Genomic DNA, 24451 nt, shown 5'->3' with positions numbered 1-24451 from the left:
AATTTTGTTTTGAATATGGAATTATCCTTGCTCATCCGTTTGACTATTGCCCACAAGGCAATGGCTAGGTAGAATCTAGCATATTTAAGAACATTGTAATTATCATTAGAAAGTTGGTTGATGAAAACCATAGAACATGACACAAGGTGTTGCTTGATGCTCCATGGGCTAATCGCATTACACCAAAGAAGGCCATGGTATGTCCCCATTTCAATTGTTGTACGGATTGAATGTCAACCCTAATAACTATAATTTTCAAAAAAATATATGATACATACAACTGACAAGAATCTATTGCTTTCAAACTATTATTTGTTATGTGCTTGAATTAGCATTCCATAACTCATCCATCAACTAACCAACAGATCTTATTAATACAATACTACGAAGACATTTTGTCGAATGAAAGACATCAGAATTCTTGTTGAACTCTCTTTTATCTATTTTAAAAGAAATTTAGATCTTTATTTGCATTATATTTACAAATGTTTATAAATTTAAGAGGATCATTTATGAACACATTAAAAAAAATCACAATCACAAATAATAATAAAAATTGCATGCAATCATAAAGCAATTTCACCATATATCAAGATGGATGTTTCAAACTTGATTCACAACCAACGTTTCTTTTTTTAAAACATGTATGAAAGAAAAGGGGGAATATCAATCCTTCAACTTTGCCTTCAAAGTAAGATTAAATTTTATTCTATACTATCAGAGCCAATATTAATACCATATAATTAAAAAAAATGTATAATTTGTAAATAAAAATTAAAAATTAAATAAATTAAAATAAGATGTAGATACTAACAAATATGTGATAATTATTAACATAAATTTTAGAAGTTGAATTATAGAGTTTGCAAATTCAAGTCACATTCCTACATCGAACATTCTAAGAAATATTAAACTAAATGATGTTAGAGAAGTTAATTAATTTGGTATCTAGTAAAACAATATTTGAAGTACAATTAATTGAAAACATTAAGTATCAAATACTAAGAGGACCTAGCATAAAAATTGTGTATTGATGAGAATAGATAGATCTATGGCCGAGAATGGATTTTAGATAGACTAATGCCGACGGATAAGAAACACAGTGGAAGGAGTTACATTATCATATAAAGATATTTGAATTGATGCACCTAACACCACATGGTTTTGACATACTATATCAATTTACCACCATCTTGAAGTGTCAACTTCACCAATTCATTTGTGAGCAAACTTTGAATCCATTTGTGCAAGCATGGACACTTCTCTCTCTCAAGTAAATTGAATCTGAATAGCTCTTTAGTGGGGGTAAACCATGGAATAGATGGGGCAAAAAACACATCCATGCAATTGAGGTTTCCTTCTTGGTATATAAACCCTCTCTTCTCTAGCTCTTCCAACCCTCGCTCTAGAGCCAATCCCATTTCAATATAATCCTCTTGCACTTTTTTTCGTAAGTCTTTCCTTCAATTCTTCACTCTTAAACTTATGGTTGAAAGCTTCCCTCATTATCTCCATGAACTGCAACACCAAGTGAACACTCTAGTGTTAGAATCCTCCATACAAAGAGATTTCATAGTGTATTAAATTCTATGTTTATAATTATGTGTGTATGTAGTCTATCTGAATTTTAAAAAGATTTTATGTAAATTATATAGATATAAATGTCTTTGGGATAGAAAATAGTTTTTTTTTTTGTCAAATAAAAGTAATTCTTTGAGAGTAGTATCATGATAAAATAACATAAAAAAGACTCTTTTTGGGGGGTGAAATCATTAAAAAAAGGGTCTAAATAAACTAAATCAATGAAGTCATAGTGACTAAGTTCATGAAGAAGTTGCTGCCATTGATTAGAATTTGGAGCCTTAAGGATCATAGTTCAAAGCAACAATTCAGAAATACACTTAGCAATAAATATAATTCACAAAATCAATCCAAGTAGCAATTATTTATAAAACATTCAAGTATTAATCAAGATAGACATTGTCAATCCATCAAGAAATATTAATCAACAATAGTCTAGCAAATACATCTAGTTATTGGTTTCAAATTTTAGGTAGTATTTTCAAATCAAAAGAACAAAATCCCTTGTGGGCTCATGAGAATTGGAAGGTTGGTAATCTTTCGTGCTCTTACTAAATTTGGATCCAAATCTCGGCCAAGGAGGACAAAAGCCCTTCAAGGTGGACTAATGATTGGAAGGATAGTAATCCTTTCATGCCCTTGACAAGCTAGGAATGAGGTTCTTCGTATTGTTGAATTTGGATCCAAATTTTGGTTGAGGATGAAAACTCTCTAAAATAGACTAAAAGTTGAAAGGACAATTATCCTTTCATGCCCTTGACAAGCTAGGGATGAGGTCTTGATATTGTTGTTGAGTTAGGAACTAAACCCTCTAATTCAACAGATTTGCACAATATTTCCAGGGAATTCCCAAATGATCAACTTCAGAGTATTGTGCACTGATTTGTTAATCTGAATAAATATCACAAATTTGTAATCTTTGATAAAGAACATTACAACGAATCTAATAGTAAAGGACATATCTAAGAATCTCTGAAATGAAATTCAATCCTCATGATGACTCATACATGCTGTTTTTGTGAGTTCATCGGTTTGTAATAAATATTTTCTGACCTTTTTATCAATGAAGTCCGATCAGAAACGCAGAAGATACCGATCATGTGGGTCTTGGAGCTCCGTAGGCCATGCCTCATCTATGTATTGAATTATCAAACAAGATTCACAGATAGATCTCCCATTATGAATCAGAACAGGGACTTTCTTGTACACTGGATTAAAGAATATAAAATAAGTTTGAGATTATCTGCACTAGTTTTCGTGTGTTGGAGAGCAACAATGGCGTGCATTTAAAATATAGTGTCTTGCACCAAGCCTACCGTGCCATTTGAAAAAAATTTAATGGTAATGAATTTTAAATTGGTGTATTGGAAGTGTTATGTCCCTATTTATCTTTAAAATGATTCATCTAAATTTCAAAAATTAATCCTGCAATGCTGTCACATTAGTGCACTGACATGACTTAGTGCACAGCTATTGATCTTACTTTTTTCAGAATAATTTTGGACACCTCAACCAAAAAACATACTGATGTGATATCATATTTGACTTAATCAAATTTCAAACTATTTTTACTTTTTAATAACTAATTTGTATTTTATATTAATTAAAATAAACAAACTTTTTCATCAAATAATACACATTTATTTAACATTTAGCATCAATTTAACATTTACTAAAAACATATTATTTGGTTCATCATTTCAACAAATGCTTTAAGAGCTAACATAACTCTGAGTGAATATTTACATTACAAAGACATTTGATAAGAAGTGGACTGAAATGTAGATCATCATTATATCAAGACTGATTGTCCCATAAACTCTTTAGTTTTGAACATTAAAGATTCTTCCTATCTATCTATCTACATGACAATTAAAATCAGCTTTTCCTATGACGGAACACATCATTTTCCGTAAGTTTCATTGCAAACTCTCTCTGTGTTTGGAATATGGTCCAAGGATGGAACTCTTTATTTAGCAATGAATTTCCAACTTTGTTATTCAACCATATGACAGTATTTTATACAATATCATTTCGTATCCAGAACATTGATTGTATCAGTGCAAATGAATCTCTTATATTATAGATTGAAAAAAAAATCTGTAGAGACAACTAAATTGTCTATTTTTCTTCATACAATAAACAAGACGAAACTTTGATTGAAAATAAAAAATGCATTCTAGCTGCATCATCAATTTAACCTGTCCATTAATTGCAACGAAATTCCTTAGTTGCAGGGAAATTGGAATGCCAAAAGTTTCCTCTTGCCTTCTCTTATATTGATGACATACAATTTGTAGTGAAGAAAATGAAATAAACAAAGCAAAGCATTTATACCATTATTATATGCCCATTGTTTCAATGCTCCTGTTGAGATCCCAAAAAAGAAGTTGCCAGCTCTTGAAATACTTTTCCTCTATGCTCAAAATTTTCAAATTCATCAAAACTGGCACACCCTGGACTCAACAAGATGGCATCTCCTGATCACCACAAACAAAAGAGTAAGGCATTTGAGAATAAATTTATCTAAGCAGGTTCAAATGACTGAAAACAACATAATATCCATAAATTTCAGATATGTATAAAAATGGTCCATTTCATACTACAGTGTTTATTTTTGCCATGAACAGAATGAAATTTTACTTATTTTCATTGCGAGTCCCAAGAGCCAAGTCAATCAAATGGTCATGGTGCTTTTAGGAGGGCCTCATTCATATTGCTTATTTGAGATCTCTTAAATGACATTCAAGACTTAGGTGATTACAAAAGTTAAAAGGGTAATCATTTTAATTACTTTAAACATATTGCTTGCCATTAACAATACTGGAGCTTTTCCCATCCTCGTTAAAAGCAAGTTAAGTTATATGCAATTGCCTACTTAAAAGTGGATTCTATTAAAGTAACAATTTAGAGAAAAATCTATAGTAGCTATAATTAGTATCTTAGTTAAAAGTAAGTTATGGATTAAGGAAAACAAGTTTTTAAGGGACCAGAAACCCTATACAAGACAGGTTTTAGAAGGACCTGCAACCCAAACCGAAAGATAAACTTGAAAGTCCACTCAAAGAAATAGAACACAAATGAGACTCGGCACAGCCAAACAAAAGATGGGGAACAACACAAGAAGGACCCCCAACAAAAACCAGCAGGCTGCAAAAGACCAGCAGCCCCAACCCAACTAGGACGGATCAAGAATTTGACCTACCCTTGTGGGATCGAAGGGTCATATCAAAAGAGGACTGGGACAATTTAGATTTTTTACTTTTAACAGTAATCCATCCCTCCTCAACCCTGGCAGTAGCCTTTTGCCAAGAGGATGGGTCCAGAATAGAGGACCTCCCATCACTAGGAGGAACAGAGTCAACATCCAGAGAGGCAGGGACAGCAGAAATCGGAGAATCAGACAAAGATCCAGTAGTAATCTGGGAAGCGGGAAGGCTATCCATCGAAGAAGAAGATCCAGAGTTTTTCAAACAATCAGTCGGGATGCCACTGCAAGCATCCACACACTCCTGAGGCAAAGCTACACCAGAAACAGAGGCCCAATACCATCACCCTGAGGAACCTGCGCAACCACCTGGGAGAAGCTTTTCTTTTTAACAAAATAGTGTTCAGAGGAGACACCCTTCCACCAAGAAGCAGATCTTTTTTTCCTTTTATCTGTTTCACACCGTGCAGCAACATGTCCAGTCTGGAAGCACTTTCGACATCTAAAGGGGATACCCTCAAAGTCGAGCGGTTGGACCCAAGATCCCAAGGAAGATTCAATCTCTATCTCAGTTGGAAGCCCTTTAGAAACATCAATGTTAACCAAAATCCGAGCATAAGTAGAATGATAAATTTGGTAAGAATCCTTATCAATCATTAGGAATTCGCCTAAAGCCTCCCCCACTTCCTCTAGTAGAGAGTCCGTCCATAGATGTATGGGAAGGTTAGGGAGCCTAACCCAAATAGGAATCTCATTAAATGAATCAGTAGATGGGTTAAAACCCAAGAACCAGGGTTTAACAATCAAAACAAATTTGTCCTCCCAGTTGAAAGGATTAATACATAAAATTTTCGATCTATCTTCTGCATGTTCAAATTTAGCAATGAAAAAACCCTAGGCTGAAGGAAAAATGTTAACTGAACCTTTTAAGATCGGTTCCCAGCTATGGGAAATCCAAGTGTGCAACTGAGGAAGGCTTGGCCAAAAGCCCCGAAACTTGCAAATCAGACCATGAGATTCAAACACTGAGGAGTTGTGGATGATCTCCTTTTCAGTATCAGTAGACACCCTGAAAGCCAAGGGTTTGCACACAAAAAAAGCCACAGGCCTCAAGCCACGAGCAGCCCGATCTGTATCAGAGGGCGCTAGATGCACTGGATCGCCGTCCTCCCTATTGTCAACAGGTACATGATCGATCTTGGGCCTGCAAGGAACAACCACAAGAGCAACCTTTAGCTTCACACCAGCAAGGGTACCCCCAGGAGGCGGAGTAGACCCAACACTCACCCCCGAAGAGGGTAATGCTCGCACGGAAGATTGTATTCGAGCAACCGAGGCGAGAGGCGAAGAACCCCCCAGACCCCCCGCCAAGGCACGAACATAAACCTCAGAGGCCCCATTCGTAGCACACACAACAACCACACCAGGGGATACAGTGAAAGATCCCTGATAGATCTTTGCTGTTAACCTGCTGTAATTTTTTTATTTTTAATTTTGTTTTCCTGTTTATTTAAGTTTTTCTTACAGAACTAGACAGAAGTGCAGAAAGGGTTGTTTGTTTTTGTGTTTTTGATTGTTTAATAGCATAGGAAGGAATAGATAACAGCAAATATGAAGCAATACTGAAATAAATGAGGTATACAGCAAAGGTCAGAATTATTGCAAATCGTACCAGGCAGATTTGTCTGAATTACAAAGCCAAACAATGAATCCAATGTATTTCCCAAGCTCTCATACAAATTCAAAGTCAAACTGGAAGATGAAGAATGTTCTCCAACCCCACATACACTGGAAGTGAATACAAGCAATACCCTATACACCACGTGGTGTATTTGCTGCAAATGGCATTCCTCCAGCTGCAATGAACCACGTCTCCACTGGAAAGATGGTAGGCCACGCTGAAACCCTACTGAGAATTGATGCCTCTGTCCTTAATCACCACACACAATGCCTTATAAGTCCGGTGCCAAAGATTGCTGAGGGCTACGTCCCAGCCAATCCTAATCCTGGGGTTTGCGTCCCAATCTAGAAATCGCTCTCCAGAGCAAATTCATACAAGTTGTCAAATATGCAAAAGATGATGATAGAATGAAGCTCCTATCCCCTTATAACCCCTCTCAATTGCAAATCGAACCCTAATTGTCTCCAAGTGGCATGGTCTAGTGGAAATGTTATAATTTCTTATTTTAAAGTGGTCATGTTACTAGAAAATGACCTTTTTCCTCATAGACAGAAATCCGCTCACTGAATTGCCCTGAGACCAAAGAGAAAGATTTAAAGAATTTCAAGATCTTTCCAACGAGCTATCACACAATAGGGTGCGCATCCAGATGAGGCCAAAAATCCCCTTATTACTCCAAAATGGCTAACAACTTAGCCTTATTTAATTATTAAACGCTAACTTAGGAAATATTAAAAATATAACCCAAATAGCCATAAAATGCCCAACTGACATTACAAACCCTAAAATCATCCTGTCACCTGTCTGTGACTGAAGTCGGAAATCAAGGATTCACTGGTAGTCTCATCCCTAAAATCTAGGGATGCTCCTAAAATTTAGGAAACAAGCCCAATCTCTCTGAAACTGAACCCAAAGAGGCATCTCATGGAGACCCAACCTTGGGCATGATCAAACCTCCTAAAAAGTAGGAACTGCCTCCTAAAAACAAGGAATGTCTCCCAACTGATCAATAACTGCTAGAATACCAAGTCTCCAACACTGAATAACCATACCGGGTCTCTGTCCAACCCTGTCAGCCTACAAGACCCCATAATAAGCTGACTCACATGTCTCTGCTAGACTGAGCTAGAGTGGGGACATGACAGTCCTCCCCTCTCGGAGATGCTTGCCCACAAGCAACTGTAATGCTGGATGCTGTAAAATGCTCTCACCTTCCCAAGTGGCATCCTCTATGGGAAGATCTCTCCATCGAACCAAATACTCTCGAATCACCCGGCTTCTCAGCCGTCGTTCCCTCACCTCAAGAATCTCATCAGGAACCAAAATCAATTTACCCTCCTCATCCATAGGAGGTAACTCGGGTGAAACTGTAATATGCTGTCCAAGGGCCTTTTTCAAGCAAGATACATGAAATACATTATGAATCCTGCTGCCAGGTGGTAACTCAACCTCATATGCAACCTCTCCCACTCGCCTGAGTACCCTGTATGGACCATAAAAACGTGGTTTGAGCTTCTCAGCTCCCCCCCTTTTTAGGGTGCTCTGCCGATATGGTTGTAAGCGCAGAAAGACCATATCATCCACCTCAAATGCTCTCTCAATCCTGTGCCTGTCTGCGTACATCTTTTGCTGATTTTGGGCCTGCTGTAAATTCTCCCTGAGAGATCTCATGACATCCTGGTTCTCCTGTAACCAATCCTGAGCCAAAGGAACTCTACTATCACTAATTGCCAAATCAGTGAAAGATAATGCCTCATATCCATAGAGAGCTCTGAAAGGCGTCATGCCAATGGACATATGGTGAGTGGTATTATAACAATACTCGCCCAAATACAACCAACGTACCCATGCTTTTTGTTGCCCTAACACATAGTTACGCAAATATCCCTCAACCCACTTGTTGACTATCTCGGTCTGTCCATCAGTTTGAGGGTGGTAACTAGTACTAGGTGTCAACTCAGTGCCTGTAAGCCTGAAAAGTTCCTGCCAAAAGGAACTCATGAACCTGCTGTCCCTGTCACTCACAATGGTCTTGGGAAGACCATGGAGTCTAAATACCTCCCTGAAAAATAACTCAGCCACCTGTGATGCTGTGAAATCCAGTGCAATGGGAAAGAAGTGGGCATATTTTGTTAGCCTATCCACAACAACATAAATACAATCTTTCCCCTGAACCCGAGGAAGACCTGTAATGAAATCCATTGAGATTCCTGTCCACTTCTGTTCCGGTATAGGTAAGGGTTGCAACAACCCCGCTGGGTAGGTATGCTCCGACTTGTTCTGCTGACAGGTCATACACTCACGGACATGGCGTAAAACATCATCTTTGAGACCCTTCCAAGAGAATCTCTCACGAACCGCCCTGTAAGTCTTACCATATCCTGGATGTCCTGCTGTAGGAGTATCATGGAGAGCATGCAAAATTTGTTCCTTCAACTGAGAACTCGGAACAAGATAAACCCTACCCTTGTAGTAGATAATATCATCTACCACACTATATCTGTCATCCACTATCAAACCATCCATGATCTCACAAGCATGCTGATCCTTGGAATACTCAACTAAGAGTTGAGCCTTCCAATCTGCTGAAATCTCGCTCAATGAGCAAAGGGCAGCCAATGAAGGTTTCCTAGAGAGTGCATCAGCCACAGTATTATTCTTCCCCTTTATGAATTCGATATCGAAGTCATAAGCCTGAATTTTGCTAATCCATTTTTGTTGTCTATCATTAAGCTCTGTTTGATTTAGGAAGTATTTCAGACTGTTGTGATCAGTTCTTACCACAAATTTGCTGCCAACAAGATACTGTCTGAATTTGGCTAACGCATGCATGATAGCCAACATTTCCTTGTCGTAGGTAGAGTACAACCTCTCATTATTTTGCAACTTTCTGCTCTCATAGGCAATGGGATGTTTGTTCTGCATCAACACGGCTCCTATACCAAATCCTGAGGCATCACACTCTAGAACAAAGGGCTGCGAGAAATCAGGTAGTGCCAAGACAGGACAAGTGCTCATCACCTCCTTGAGTCTATCAAAGACCCCTTGCGCTTGTTCTGTCCATCTGAAGGCCCCCTTTTTTGTAAGATCTGTCAAAGGTGCCGCCAACTGAGAGAACCCCTTCACAAATCTCCTATAATAAGCACACAATCCAAGGAATCCACGTAACTCCGTAATGTTCTGAGGGACGGGCCAATTCTGAATTGCCTGAATCTTCTCCTCATGCACCTTCACTCCATCAGCACTGATCACATGTCCCAAATATAACACCTCCCTCAATCCAAACTCACATTTGGAAAGCTTAGCAAATAGAGACTGATCCTCCATTATGCCAAGTACCTCCTCAAGATGTCTGAGATGATCCTCCCAAGTACAACTGTAAATCAATATATCATCAAAGAACACTAGAACCGACTTCCTCAACTGCTTGTTGAAGATATGGTTCATACAGGACTGGAAAGTAGCTGGTGCATTGATAAGGCCAAAAGGCATTACCAGGAACTCATAATGCCCATAGTGACAACGGAAAGCAGTCTTGTGTACATCCTCAGCGCGTACACGAATCTGATGGTAGCCTGAACGAAGATCAATCTTAGAGAAATAGACAGCCCCATGTAACTCATCCAACAACTCATCTATGCGCGGAATAGGATATCTGTTTTTTATTGTCTTCTTGTTCAAGGCTCTATAATCAATACACATCCGTAGAGTCCCATCCTTCTTCTTAACCAACACTACGGAAGAAGCAAACGGGCTAGAACTCGGTCGAATGAAACCCATATCTAATAGTTCATGAATTGTCTTCTCAATTTCATCCTTATAAGCTCTAGGATGACGATATGGGGTAGTAATCACTGGCTTTGCTCCCTCCTCCAACTCTATACCATGCTCAAAACCTCTATCTGGTGGCACTCCAGGAGGTATATCACCAAATACTCTACCATGGCGATCCATCACTGACTGAATGTCCACATGAAACACACGGCCATCCTGGGGTGTGGGTGTTTTGGACTTAACCAAACAATGCGTAGCCCAGAGTACATCATTATGCCTGAGGATAGTCTCCATCCTGCGAGAAGTCACTTCCCTAGGTCCACCATCTGAAGCTGCCCTCAAAATCACTTTCTTCCCTCCAGACAGAAACTCCAACTGCATACGTTGGTGATCAATAATGTAACGCCCAATACCCTGTAACCACTGCATGCCCAAAACCACATCATAATCCTCTATAGGAAGCACATAAAAATCATCAGTCAAAGTATAATTCCCCATCTGAATACTAAGCTGTGGAATCCGTTTGGTGCAACCCAAAACTGCACCATCTGCCACCTTCACTCCAAAACCACCAAACTCCTCATACTGCAAGCCACGCCTCTCAACTAATTTCTGATCAATAAAGTTATGCGTAGCACCTGTGTCTACCAAGCTGGTGACCCGCTTACCCTTAAGTGTACCTTTCAACCGGAAGGCATGAAACTTAGGATAACTGGAGAGAGTAGCCATAGCTACTTTGGCTGACGCCAACGGCTCAGGGATGTCTAGCTCCAACTGTGTCTGAACCTGCTCAACATCCTCTGTATCCTCCTCAATATCAGTATCAAGAACCTCCTCATCTCCTAACTCAGAAGTCACCTCAATCAAATGAACCTTTCCTTTACCCATGCAACGGTGTCCTGGTTCCCAAGGTTCCTTGCAGGAAAAACATAACTTTTTCCTCCTCAATTCATTCCTCGTTTCCTGATTCATCCAAGGGGTTTTCGCTGAAGTCCCTTCTTTGTTCTGGGACGTATTGGCCTTCTGTGCAGGCCGTGAATCTCTAAATGGTTTCTTATCTGCCTGATAAGAAGTGGGAACAGTATCTAGTCTCAATGTCACCTCAATAGCCTCCTTAAGAGTTGCTGGTTGGAAAGCACGCACTAGTCCCTTTAGCCTATCCTGCAAGCCCTCAGTGAACAACATCACACTACGTCTCTGGGGCATATCCGGTACCATCACTGCAATACGTTGGAACTCATTAATATAGGCTTCTGCATGACCGGTTTGTCTAAGGTGAGCCAACTCCCTGTAATAAAGTTCTATATCCTTACGGTCAAACCGTGCAATGAGACGCTCAGTGAACTCAGTATAGGAGTGAACTAAGGTGTGATCCTGGGTGACCAATCCATGGTGCCACCAATCATAGGCAATCCCCTCTAAATGCAATACAGCAAACTGAATAGCCTCACGCTCAGGCATGGGCCTCAATGAAAGATATATGTCCTGCTTGTGGACCCACGCTCGTGCGCTAGTGTCTCCTGTGCCATTATATGGGGCCAATGTAATCTTCCCAGTAGCTCTATTCAAATCATAATTCTGCTGCTGCTGGTGTGGTCTATTACCACGATCTCCCCTGAACCTGGTTGTATCTCTACGCTGTGCACAATACTGGGGAAGAGGGAAAACGTCCCTAACCTCAGGGGGTAGAGCTCTCCACTCAGCTGTGGCTGCTAAAACTGACTCCTGGAACCCAACCTCCGGTGGTTCCACTTGTGCTGGTTGTTCACCTGGTATGAACTGAGGAAGCAATGGCCTATTCGTAGTAGGTGTACGATGGCGGTGCCTCCTGCTGGAATGACGGGAACTCCCAACTGAAGATTGGGACTGATGGCTGCGGTGACTACCAGCCACTGAAGGTGACCTACCACGCCTACCTCTGTGTCCATCCATATCCAAACGATCCAAGGTATCTTGTAACCTATCTAATGCCTGGACGATCCTGGGCTGAGTAGTGATAAGAGTCCTCATCATCTCTCTCTCTTCCTCATCCTGATTTCTTCTGTCGCCCACCTGTTCCTCAGCCATGACTGGATTCTGTTCTATCCCAAACTCACGCTCGTACTGAGCTCTTCTGCGTGTGTAATACCTATTTATATCCGCTCTACCCGAATGCATAGAAATAAAGTCTGATTAACCCCACAGGCTGGCAGAATACATGGCTATGATACCACTGAAAGATCCCTGATAGATCTTTGCTGTTAACCTGCTGTAATTTTTTTATTTTTAATTTTGTTTTCCTGTTTATTTAAGTTTTTCTTACAGAACTAGACAGAAGTGCAGAAAGGGTTGTTTGTTTTTGTGTTTTTGATTGTTTAATAGCATAGGAAGGAATAGATAACAGCAAATATGAAGCAATACTGAAATAAATGAGGTATACAGCAAAGGTCAGAATTATTGCAAATCGTACCAGGCAGATTTGTCTGAATTACAAAGCCAAACAATGAATCCAATGTATTTCCCAAGCTCTCATACAAATTCAAAGTCAAACTGGAAGATGAAGAATGTTCTCCAACCCCACATACACTGGAAGTGAATACAAGCAATACCCTATACACCACGTGGTGTATTTGCTGCAAATGGCATTCCTCCAGCTGCAATGAACCACGTCTCCACTGGAAAGATGGTAGGCCACGCTGAAACCCTACTGAGAATTGATGCCTCTGTCCTTAATCACCACACACAATGCCTTATAAGTCCGGTGCCAAAGATTGCTGAGGGCTACGTCCCAGCCAATCCTAATCCTGGGGTTTGCGTCCCAGTCTAGAAATCGCTCTCCAGAGCAAATTCATACAAGTTGTCAAATATGCAAAAGATGATGATAGAATGAAGCTCCTATCCCCTTATAACCCCTCTCAATTGCAAATCGAACCCTAATTGTCTCCAAGTGGCATGGTCTAGTGGAAATGTTATAATTTCTTATTTTAAAGTGGTCATGTTACTAGAAAATGACCTTTTTCCTCATAGACAGAAATCCGCTCACTGAATTGCCCTGAGACCAAAGAGAAAGATTTAAAGAATTTCAAGATCTTTCCAACGAGCTATCACACAATAGGGTGCGCATCCAGATGAGGCCAAAAATCCCCTTATTACTCCAAAATGGCTAACAACTTAGCCTTATTTAATTATTAAACGCTAACTTAGGAAATATTAAAAATATAACCCAAATAGCCATAAAATGCCCAACTGACATTACAAACCCTAAAATCATCCTGTCACCTGTCTGTGACTGAAGTCGGAAATCAAGGATTCACTGGTAGTCTCATCCCTAAAATCTAGGGATGCTCCTAAAATTTAGGAAACAAGCCCAATCTCTCTGAAACTGAACCCAAAGAGGCATCTCATGGAGACCCAACCTTGGGCATGATCAAACCTCCTAAAAAGTAGGAACTGCCTCCTAAAAACAAGGAATGTCTCCCAACTGATCAATAACTGCTAGAATACCAAGTCTCCAACACTGAATAACCATACCGGGTCTCTGTCCAACCCTGTCAGCCTACAAGACCCCATAATAAGCTGACTCACATGTCTCTGCTAGACTGAGCTAGAGTGGGGACATGACATACAGCAGTCGAGCGAAGAGGAGGCTGGACGGCAGCAGCAGCCGGTCGAACAAGAGGCTGGACGATAGCAGCAATCGGCCTTAAGGAAACAGCAGGCGGCATCGCAACTTGTTATAGTCTAAAGAGTTTAGTTAAAAGTAAGTTAAGCTAAAAGTAAGTTAAGTTATATGCAATTGCCTACTTAGAAGTGGATTCTATTAAAGTAACAATTTAGAGAAAAATCTATGGTAGCTATAATTAGTGTTTTTGGTCTCTTTTATATGATTTACTTCAATTTTGAGGGATTACATTTGGTAGCTATATTTATTATAGTTATATTTAGTTACAATAAAATAACATTTTTGAGAAAAAATTATGATAGCTATACTTTAATTTTTAAGAATTATATTTAACTTAAAAAAAATATTTTATATATAACAATATTACAATGAGATTTTTAACTTAGTTCATATAGGTGTAGGCAGATTTGGAATTTGATGATATATATAACTGGACAAGTTATATTTTATAAAATAATATATATATCACTTAAATTATTGGTAAATTGTAAAATTTTATTATAGATAAATATAATATAATATTCTAATTTATAGTATTGATATATATCATTTTATGATATTTATTATTAAAATACAAATTGATTTAGAATATTTTTAAAGATAGAATTCAATTATTTCTAATTTTTTAAATATTTTAATATAAGTTTTTAGAATAATTCTTAATATGAATTTATAAATATTAATTAATTTATTTTTTAGAACATTTTTTACAAGATTGTTTTAAATATTTTATAATATAAATTTAGGGATTAAGTTTTATGTAAGATTATTATGTTTTTTATCGTTTATTGGCATTTTTAAGAATTATGATTCTTATTCAAAAATATTTAGTTAATTATTATTTTACATAAAAATATACTTCATAATAATTAAATTAATTGTATTGTTTTATTAAAAATAGAAATTTATAGGGATGTCCCCGCAACACAATGGTTGTTGTGAGCCCTCTTGGGCTCGAAACCCTGTGGGACAAAGTATGGTTGAAGGAGGCTCTGGACGACCCCCCACATGCACTCCCACACTCCACGTAGTAGGAGAGATGGCGGTATGTGCGGACAGTGGAGACACAAACATGTTGGCAAGATCTACCCACATCAGAGAGATAAGGATAGAGGAGTTCCTTGCATGTAGTGATGGAGAGGTGACCCTTGTGCACGAGGATGGATTGATAAGGAGATAGACAGAGATAAGGAATTACCTTTATGTGATGATGGAGAGATAAGGTGACGTCTGCGCATGGTGACAGAGAGATAAGGTAATGTTTGCGTGAGGCAGAGGAGATATAATGGTCCATGCAATGGAGGAGAGGTGACCCTTGTGCACGAGGATGGAGTGATAAGGAGATAGACACCTATGCATGGAAGATGGAGAGATAAGGAATTACCTTTACGAGATGATGGAGAGATAAGGTGACGTTTGCACGCGGTGACAAAGAGATAAGGTAATGTTTGTGTGAGGCAGAGGAGATATAAGGGTGAGTTGCCATGTGAATGCAACATAGTGATAAGACGGAGATGCCATGCACACACAATGGAAAATACATCTCTGAGGATGAGGTCCCTCAAAAATGTGGCCTCATTGGTTCATAGCTCTAGTCAAAAAGCATTTATGGCTTCAACTCCTTACCAATAAAAAAAAAAGAACAAAATTTATAATTTTTTTCATAAAATTGATAAAAGCATTTAAATGTAGAAGATTATATATAAAATTTATAATAAATTAAAAAACATTGGCAACTTGTATATTTCTAATAATGTCAAATGAAAGACATTCAAGTGACCAAACCATAAAAAAAAATCCATGTAACAGAAAAGGGTGACTCGAATTCTAGACCTAGTTGGAGGTTACAAGAGATCACCTCCCCTAACATAATATCCATTTTTCTCATTATGTTTTGATTAAATTAGTCTAAGTCATCACTTTAAATTACATCTTTTTAAAAGTAATTTTGTTATTTGTTATTTTCTATAATTAAACTATTAAATATTTGTTAACATTTTAAAGAGCTAAAAATCAATGAAATTTACATCTCCATCATTGGAAATCAAAGAATTGAATGTTCAATGGAAATAGAAATTTAGCTTGAAAAATTAAAATATAAAACTATAAAAATGAATATTTGGTTTTTATTTTACCAAATATTATGGAGATATTTGTTTGAAAATATCATTGTTGTTACACATTAAGAGCTTCTAGATTCATCTGTGTACATTTTTTACATCAACACGTTTTAAATCACACTTAGTGATCCATTTTTGTTCAAAATTTGGAGTACAATTAGATGTCATTATGACGTTTTCAATAGACTTGGAGCATCCCTTACATCCCAAGAAAGCCAAGATGTACATAACTACCTACCCATAATGGAATAAGTTCCTCAAACTAAAAAGAATTCTAAACATTATTAAAAATATGTACTTTTTAAACAATCACTCAAAATAAATTAAAAATAACACAAGGCACTCTCTGTCTCTGTCTCTGTCTCTGTCTCTGTCTCTCTGTCTCTCTCTCTCTCTCACACACACACACACACACACAACATTTGAATTCTAAATAGTAGCAGAAATCATGTACATAATAATCTAACGTCCTGTACAAGGCAACATAAAGCATAAAAGTAACCAAACGAAACCACGTGGCCTTGCTACTTATCCCAACAAAGTATAATTCAAAGATGGAAATTTCTATTAGTCACTTGCATAACAAAGAGCATTCGATGAAATTAACTGCAAACTTTGTTTTGTACCAATGTTGATGCTTCTAGATCTTTAATAGTCATTCAAGATAGAGATCAACACCTTTGAATATGCACTTAAAGTAATCCTCATTCAACATGGTCATCTAATCACTTTTCACAAGACCATCATAATAGTATACCAATATCCTACATATGACACAACTTTATGCCATTGCCCAAGCATATACGCCATGAAAGCGCTACATACTAGGAAAAGAAACAATGTTCCATATGGACCACAAACCACTCTAGCTTTTGCACACAAAGCAAGCTTCAACAAGAGCACTATTAGAAGTGATTACTCTATCTCCAACAATTCCACCTCAACATCAAGCATAAGGAGAGTTCCAATCCAATACCAAATTGTCTAAGTAGACCTCTAGTTTAGGCTCTCTTCATTGTGGTTGACACGTGAGCACAAACACATGCGGAACTTTATGCATGAGATGCAAATTTTGAGCAAAGATTTATTAGACCTTACAAAGTGGTAAGATAATTCTACACTTCTAATTGCAAAATGTAACCATACATGTATAATAATGTATACTACCATTCTTTATCATAGTAGAGAATGAATTAAAGTCAACTACCTTAGTGGAAAAACAACTTGATATAACTTAGATCTTCATACATCCAACCTCACAAAATCTTCTATAGATCTATCACAAAATACAACTTTCTATTGTGAGACCTAGATCAACCATTTAACAAGGTCTAGTGCAAACAAAAAAGAACCACATTCATTACTAACAATAATCTCCATAATAGATTGTCCCTAAACTAAAAAAGTACCTTCTCATCCTATAGAAATGAAAGATCCCTGATGGATCCCCTTGCTGATCTGCTGTAGTTTTTAAATTAATAAACTATATTTTCCTGTGTTTCCTTTGATGGTTTTAGAGAATAGACAGAAGTTGCAGAAGGTTTGTTTATTTTTGTGTTTTTGATATTTTTTCAGCAAGTAATAATTGAAGAACAAGTACATGAAAAGAGTACTGGAAATAAATGTTCATACACAACCAAATCAGAATCGTACCAAGCGGATTTCTGATTATTCAAATCAAATAATTATCCAGATAGTGATTCCAAACAATTCCAGGAAGATTACAATAAGCAATGAGTCCAACCTGAATGAAGAGTGAATACTGAAATCAAGAAGGAGGCTGCGGCAAACATCCAAAGCTCTTACATAGCTCCACGTGGGAAGAGAAATGGCTGCAAAGTACAGTCGTACGGCTGTTAGGTGATGCCAAGCTGGAAACCCCAATCTCCACGCTGAACCCTAACTCTGTCCATTGAATCCTCCAAAAAAGATGTCGTACCAACTCTAAGGCACTGAAAACTGAATGCAAGAACCAAATAACCACTGTGCTGGGGGCTACGTCCCAGACAGGCAAGACCCTGGGGTTTTCGTCCCAGATGCTGAATCGCTCTCCAGAGCAAATTCTCCAAATCAAAGATGAAAATGTGTAAAAGATGGATGATAATTAGGTTACCATCTCCTTATAACTCCTTCCCTCTAGCTCGAACCCTAAAAGTGTATGAAAAGTACGCTCAGGCTTATAAAGTCTTATTTCTCATTTTTAGTCGCCAAGTATAGAGAAAACGCCACTTTTTTAATATAAAAGAATTCCGTTCATCAAAAGGGTCCCTGACAAATGGGAAACATTTAGAAAAGTTCAAGACCTTTCCAACGAGCTATAACACATGGGCATATGCATCCAGATGAGGCCAAAAACCCCTTCTTTCTCCAAAATGGCTATAAACATAGCCTTATTTAATTAATTAAAGGCTAACTTAGGAAATATTTAAATATATTAAAAATATAACCCAAATAGCTACAGAAGGCTCAAATGACTCCAAAAGCCTGAAACGGAACCTATCACCTGTCTGTGACTGATGTCGGAAATCATGGATCAACTAGCAGTCCCATCCCTAAAATCTAGGGATGCTCCTAGAAACTAGGAAACACATCCAAATCTCCTGAAACTGAAACCAAGGAATGGTCTCATGGAACCCCAACCCTGGACGCTGTCACAACCTCCTAAAAAGTAGGAACTGCCTCCTAAAATGTAGGAACTGCTTCCTAAAATCAAGGAACTGCTCCAAACTGGTCTACTACTGCCAGAAACACCAAATCCAAACACTGAATATCCTGACTGAGTCTCTATCCACCATTGCCAGCCTACAAGACTCCATAATAGGCTAACTCACATGTCTCTGCTGGACATGACAATCCTCCCCTCTCGGAGTTGCTTGCCCACAAGAAACTGAAACACCAAATCCAAACACTGAATATCCTGACTGAGTCTCTATCCACCATTGCCAGCCTACAAGACTCCATAATAGGCTAACTCACATGTCTCTGCTGCCCACTCTAGAAAGGGGACATGAAAAGAAAACAAAGGAAAAAACAACCATATAGAAAACTCAAACTAGTTGCAATTTGGCAAGCTCAATACAAATAGAAGAGACATAGCCATTATCTATAATAATCTTCAGAAGTAGGTTAATATCCTAACTAAGTAGAAGGCCATTGACTACAATCTTTCACAAACCCTTGTATGAATAGAATAGCAAATAACTATTATTTGAAATTGGCTACACATTAAGAGATCCCTTGCTCACAATTTCATAAAGACCACAAAAACAATTGGGAAAATGTTGGCTACGCTAGAATCTTTAATCGGCTTACAAGGAGTTCAATTTAGCTTCTCTTTATTTTAAAGTTTCATTATTATATTGTTGAGCCAAGAAGTAGATGTTTTGAACTTGCATGATAAATGTAAGTGTTTAAGATCTACCAATTCCATCTAAGGCTTATAAGCTTGCATTTAGAAACCATACCCCAACACTAGTTGGCAACATAAGAGTAACAAGGGCAAGCTTGGAAGAATTGGGGACCAAAGTAGAGACAAGAAAAGAGTTTATTTGAGAAAAGTTCAATGTTGAAGGTTGGATTTCCAAACTATTTTTTTCTTTGATAGTCAATAAGGTGGAGCACAAACGTCTAGTAATACAAAACTCCATATATATTTTTTTTAAATGTAGTTTTTTTAACCACATGGAATACTTCTAATACTCAAATGATCACCGAGGTTGATTCTTTGGAACAATGATTCACCATCCTTAGGTTTTCCTATTGAACATGGTGATCTATTAGGTTCTTCCTTCGCATATGCTTCCCTTGCAATATTTTTTTCCCTTTGGCTAGCATTCCCTTGATAAAACTTGAATGCTCATGTCTTTCTCCTCCACATTTGATACAAGTTCCCTTGAATGGTCTCTTATCAAATCCTCTATCACTCCTCTAATGTCATTCATTGCAATAGGTATTATTGCTTCCTCTATCATTGCAATAGAAACTCTTGGCATTCCTTCCTTGAGAGTTGCTCCTTTCATTGTTGTGGAATGGGCTCCTCTAGTTACTCCTCTCTACATATGACCTTCCTTCGTCGCATTGTGATTTGTCTCTAGAATCTACCTTCTCTACCCTTTTTTCTCTGTTCAAATCTTTTGTTCAATTTTTCGTCCACTTTTAGTGCAAGCTGATATGACTCTTCAAGTATTGGCATTCTTAATAAACTCAGTTCTTCTTGAATGTTTGTTCTAAGGTCATTAGTGTACCATGCCACCATTTCCTTACTAGCTTCACTATGTTCAATTCTAACAAATATCTTATGAACTTCTTCAATGTACTCCTTAGTTGTTGTTTCCTTTTGCATCAGGTTTTGCAATCTCTTCAACAATTCAAGCTCATAGTTGGTAGATATGAATTAAATATTCAAATTTGTCACCATTCTATCCCACTTTATAATTCTTTACTTTCTTCTCCTATTCCAATCTAACTGAACTTCCTATAGTAGCATGTCCTCTCAACTTGGTTTTCACAAACCTCATGCTTTCTAGATCTATAGTTTCATACTCAAATTATTTTTCATATCATTTATCCCATCAATCAATTCCTCAAAATTCAAGTCACCAACATAGTTAGAAATCTCAATCCTACGTTTCTTACCAATCTTGGAGATGGCTTTTAACATCTTGATTTGATCTATTTCTTCTTCTTCTAGGGTTTCTTCATCCAAATCTACAACTTGAGCTCCAAATTCATCCTCATCGCTCTCATCTTCATGTCTAGGAGGCTTAGGCCTCTTTTCCTACCTTCTTCTACAATATCCAATTGGATTTTCACTGTTCTCATCATGTCTAACATTTCTTCCATTCTTCTAACATTATGCCATACCAAGCATTCTTCTTGGTGACATCTATCCTCAAATTTGGTAGACATGCCTTACATTGGCAATCTAGATACAAGTTTACAATTGCCTCACAATCAGCGCTCTATTGACAAACACTTGCAAGCTACCTCAATTTCGCAATCTGTTCACCCTTATATCTTTTAAGAATACCCTCCCAAAGGATTTGGAAACTCACTCTGATACCACTTGATGTAGTCATAGATGGATATTCTAGAGGACTGTTTGACCATGCAAATTATAGTTAACATAGTGAAAATTGACACAAAATAGAAAAGCAACCTCATTGACTCAATATAACAAAATGATTATAATGGCTCATTGGCCTACCACGTGAAGATTACATATTGGCTCATAGGCTAACGCAAGCTTATTACAAGATTATATGAAAAAATATGAAAATAAGAACTACCATCACTCTACTACTATCACTAAATAGCTCACTAACTACTACCCTCCTAAGATGAATTCTTGATAAGTTGGCTCTCCTCCAAATAATTCTAGAGGTGATTATATATTAGCTCCAAGCTTTAGGCATGATCCACATTGGCTTCAAGGTGCGCTAAATCTTGATTTCCTATGAAATGTGTAGGTGGGCCAAAATCTAGTGATGAGCATTTGGTGTTGAAGAATCTTGATGTTATTTTAATAGTGGGTCTCTTTGGTTCCATACTTCCTTGTGGTATGTTGGAATGAATGCTGCAAGTCCCAAGATCGTGCCACAAACTTTGCTTGATGAACCAAGTGCTAAATTGTGATCTTTTGACAATAACAAATTCCTATTATCTGATTTAAAACTCCTAAGATTTGGATATATTGTGTGTGAGCTATTATGGAACTCTAATTCTTTGTCACGAGTTGAAATGGAATTATGTAGTTAAATGTAGTAAGCTATATTGGGATACTCTGACAACAACTTTCCACCACAAAAGTTTGGCCTAATCACATATGAGCCTAGTTAACCATGGCTTGTGAGGGCCAATGCCCAACACTTGCTACTAAACCACAAATTTTCAATAATATTTGTTGAAGCATCTAGGCATAGAACGCATCCACATATTTTGATAGGAAAATGAACTACATTAGTCCCATACAATAATAGATGAGAGATCCTACATAAACTTGAAAGATAGAACATTCTTCCATTGGAGAGTCTTGAGCTAAATTAGACTACAAACATTGAAGGCCAAAAATCTTATTCTAGAGGCATTGCATTCGCCCACAACAGAGAGTTGTTCATAATCTCCTAGAACTTCCTAAATTGCCACTTTCTTAAGATTCAAGTAGAAAATAATCTAGCTTGATGTATCCTATGTAAGCTTAAGCCATCACTTCAAAACCCTTTCTTTGGGATGACCCGACCTATCTCAAAGAGTTAACTTTTTATTTTATTTTTATAGAAACCTAGAATAGGGATGCTCTTTAAGAAGCAACATTTTTGCGTAACTTTGACAAGATTTTCCACCCACTCCCCCTTAAATTCCATGAACTTGAACATTTACATTCAAAAGAGAATTTGAATTGAGGGTACAACATCCTCACCAATCCAAATTTTGCCAACAATTTCCTACCTAATTTTAAAATCTTAGTCTATTTTATGCCCTAATTTGTGAGAGTCCTCTTAGTTTTCCTCAACTTGAGACTAAAGTCCATAAGATTTTTCTTTTTTATTTTTTTGCTCCATGTTAATATCTATGAGTACTATTCCTTCATGTTATCCTTGACTCTAGGTTCTATCATGTGAAGGCACCTAGCTATCCATATTCAAATTGAAAGCAATAATAGCTGCTCAATGGATACTTCATTTACTAAAATCAAAGGAGGGGCCTTAAAAATTACTTTAACATGGGAGAGAAGTTGGTCCCAAAGTCTCAACTAGGAGACACCATTGAAACCTAGGGTTCTTGAACATGAGTTTCATGGGGTGCAATGAAACAAGTAGAAACAATTATCTCAACACCATTGAGGATATAACAATTAGTTATTCAATGTTTAAGATCTCACATTTGTCCTTTATTGTCTATCCCAATTTTTAATGGTCATTCTCATAGATGTTATTGTTATTTAAATTTTAGTACCTTAAAATGTTCAATCATATTAGCAGTTGATCATGCAACTAAAAAGTTATAAAATACATATTTTTTAATTTTATTGTATTTTAATCTACATTATTTGCCATACTACTACTTTCCTGAAAACTTAAAAAAAATTCTATCCTCAAAATATCTGTCTTCGTCCTGGAAATTAAGAAGAAACATTGTTTTGGGTAAACTTTTGTTTTTGGGTATATCGCACATGGAATCAAAATTTTCAAAATTTTATGCATTTTTTAATGATATAATGATTGACTTCTACCATTGCCAATCAAAAGTAAGGCTACAATCAAGGCTATTATCTCCAATATCCATTGATCATTTTCTAAGAAAAAAAATAAAAAAGAAGTGTAATTCAAGATTCAAGATATACAGATATCATGTAAGATAGATGAAAAGGAAATGCATCACCTAAGAAAATTATGGAGACTAACAAGCAATACTTGTAGTTTGTGTTTTAGTTGGGTCTGAAACAAAATTTTGATATTAGGAAGTTCATGATACCTATTAAATGACTCTTAACATGATTGGATTCAATCTATAGATGAATAACCAAAAAAAGATACTAACTAAATTGTCACAACTTGAAAGAAAAAGAAAATGATTTCTAATCTACCATAGTTAGCATTTTCAAAAGGTTAGAATATTCACTGAACTATATTTGAATTTTTCAACTACAAGAAAAAAGTTCTCGAATCAATGCCAAAACATATAAATCCAAAAATCAAGTAGATTAAGGGTAAGAGATAAACCATGTTTTGCAAAAAATTTTGCTGTGCTTACAGCATCCCTCATGCTTGTAACTTCCACACAGGGAATTGAAATTCCAGCACCATCAAGAGTTTGTTTAATTTTCTTCCCTGAAGCTCCAAACTAAACATGTTTTCTTGTCAGCTTCTAGTAAATATACAAAATTTCCCCAAATAGACACCAGATCAAACCAAGGCACATTTAGACCCTCTTAATCTACACATTGTTTCTCAAATAGACATTACATCAAATCAAGGCATACATATTTATAAGATTGGCATTGGCAACAATTGTGCTGCTCCTCTATGTCGTTTAAGGAAATATAGCACAGCACTCTATATATGCTTTAAGTTGGCCTCCTATGAGGAAGTTTGTATTGTGAATTGTCATTCATATATGCAAATAATCAACAAAAGAAACAAAAAATCCTGCCAATCCTAAGGCTACTAACAAGAAAAATATTTAATGCAGAAGAGATTTAAAGAATTACTTACAGTGATCACAGCTTTGTGATATTTTAAGCAATCCACTAAGCGTTCAAAACCAATGTGGCCCTCTTTATTAAGCACCTGCAATTGTTAAAAAAGAAGTTTACATTATTCAAGACAACTGGATCATTTTTCTCAATGCTTGTTACATCCTATCTCAACAATATTAGATAGACAATACACTACTTCATAAATGTCAAATTCAGTGAGCCACGATTT

At 37.1% G+C, this 24451-nt stretch overlaps 1 protein-coding gene across 9 annotated transcripts in view; it reads right to left on the bottom strand.

The window, feature by feature from the left end:
- Positions 1-978: 978 nt before the first annotated feature.
- The window catches only part of LOC131068013 (uncharacterized), a 273939-nt gene continuing 250466 nt past the window's right edge, over positions 979-24451 (bottom strand). For 5 of the 9 annotated variants that reach the window (XM_058003211.2, XM_058003210.2, XM_058003215.2 and 2 more), the window contains 4 exons: positions 24239-24313; positions 23747-23867; positions 3919-4061; positions 3520-3782 (listed from right to left, as the gene is read on the bottom strand). In XM_058003211.2, the coding sequence (XP_057859194.2) occupies positions 3940-4061; positions 23747-23867; positions 24239-24313 (318 nt within the window). In that variant the 3' untranslated portion in view covers positions 3520-3782; positions 3919-3939. Of the gene's footprint in view, positions 1519-3519; positions 3783-3918; positions 4062-23746; positions 23868-23894; positions 24104-24238; positions 24314-24451 lie in introns of those variants that run through there. The other 4 variants (XM_058003209.2, XR_009111897.2, XR_009111896.2 and 1 more) reach the window with 4 other exon arrangements.

This window comes from Cryptomeria japonica, chromosome 4, assembly GCF_030272615.1.
Source record: "Cryptomeria japonica chromosome 4, Sugi_1.0, whole genome shotgun sequence".
NCBI classification, from domain to species: domain Eukaryota; kingdom Viridiplantae; phylum Streptophyta; class Pinopsida; order Cupressales; family Cupressaceae; genus Cryptomeria; species Cryptomeria japonica.
This window is presented reverse-complemented; position numbering and strand designations above follow the sequence as displayed.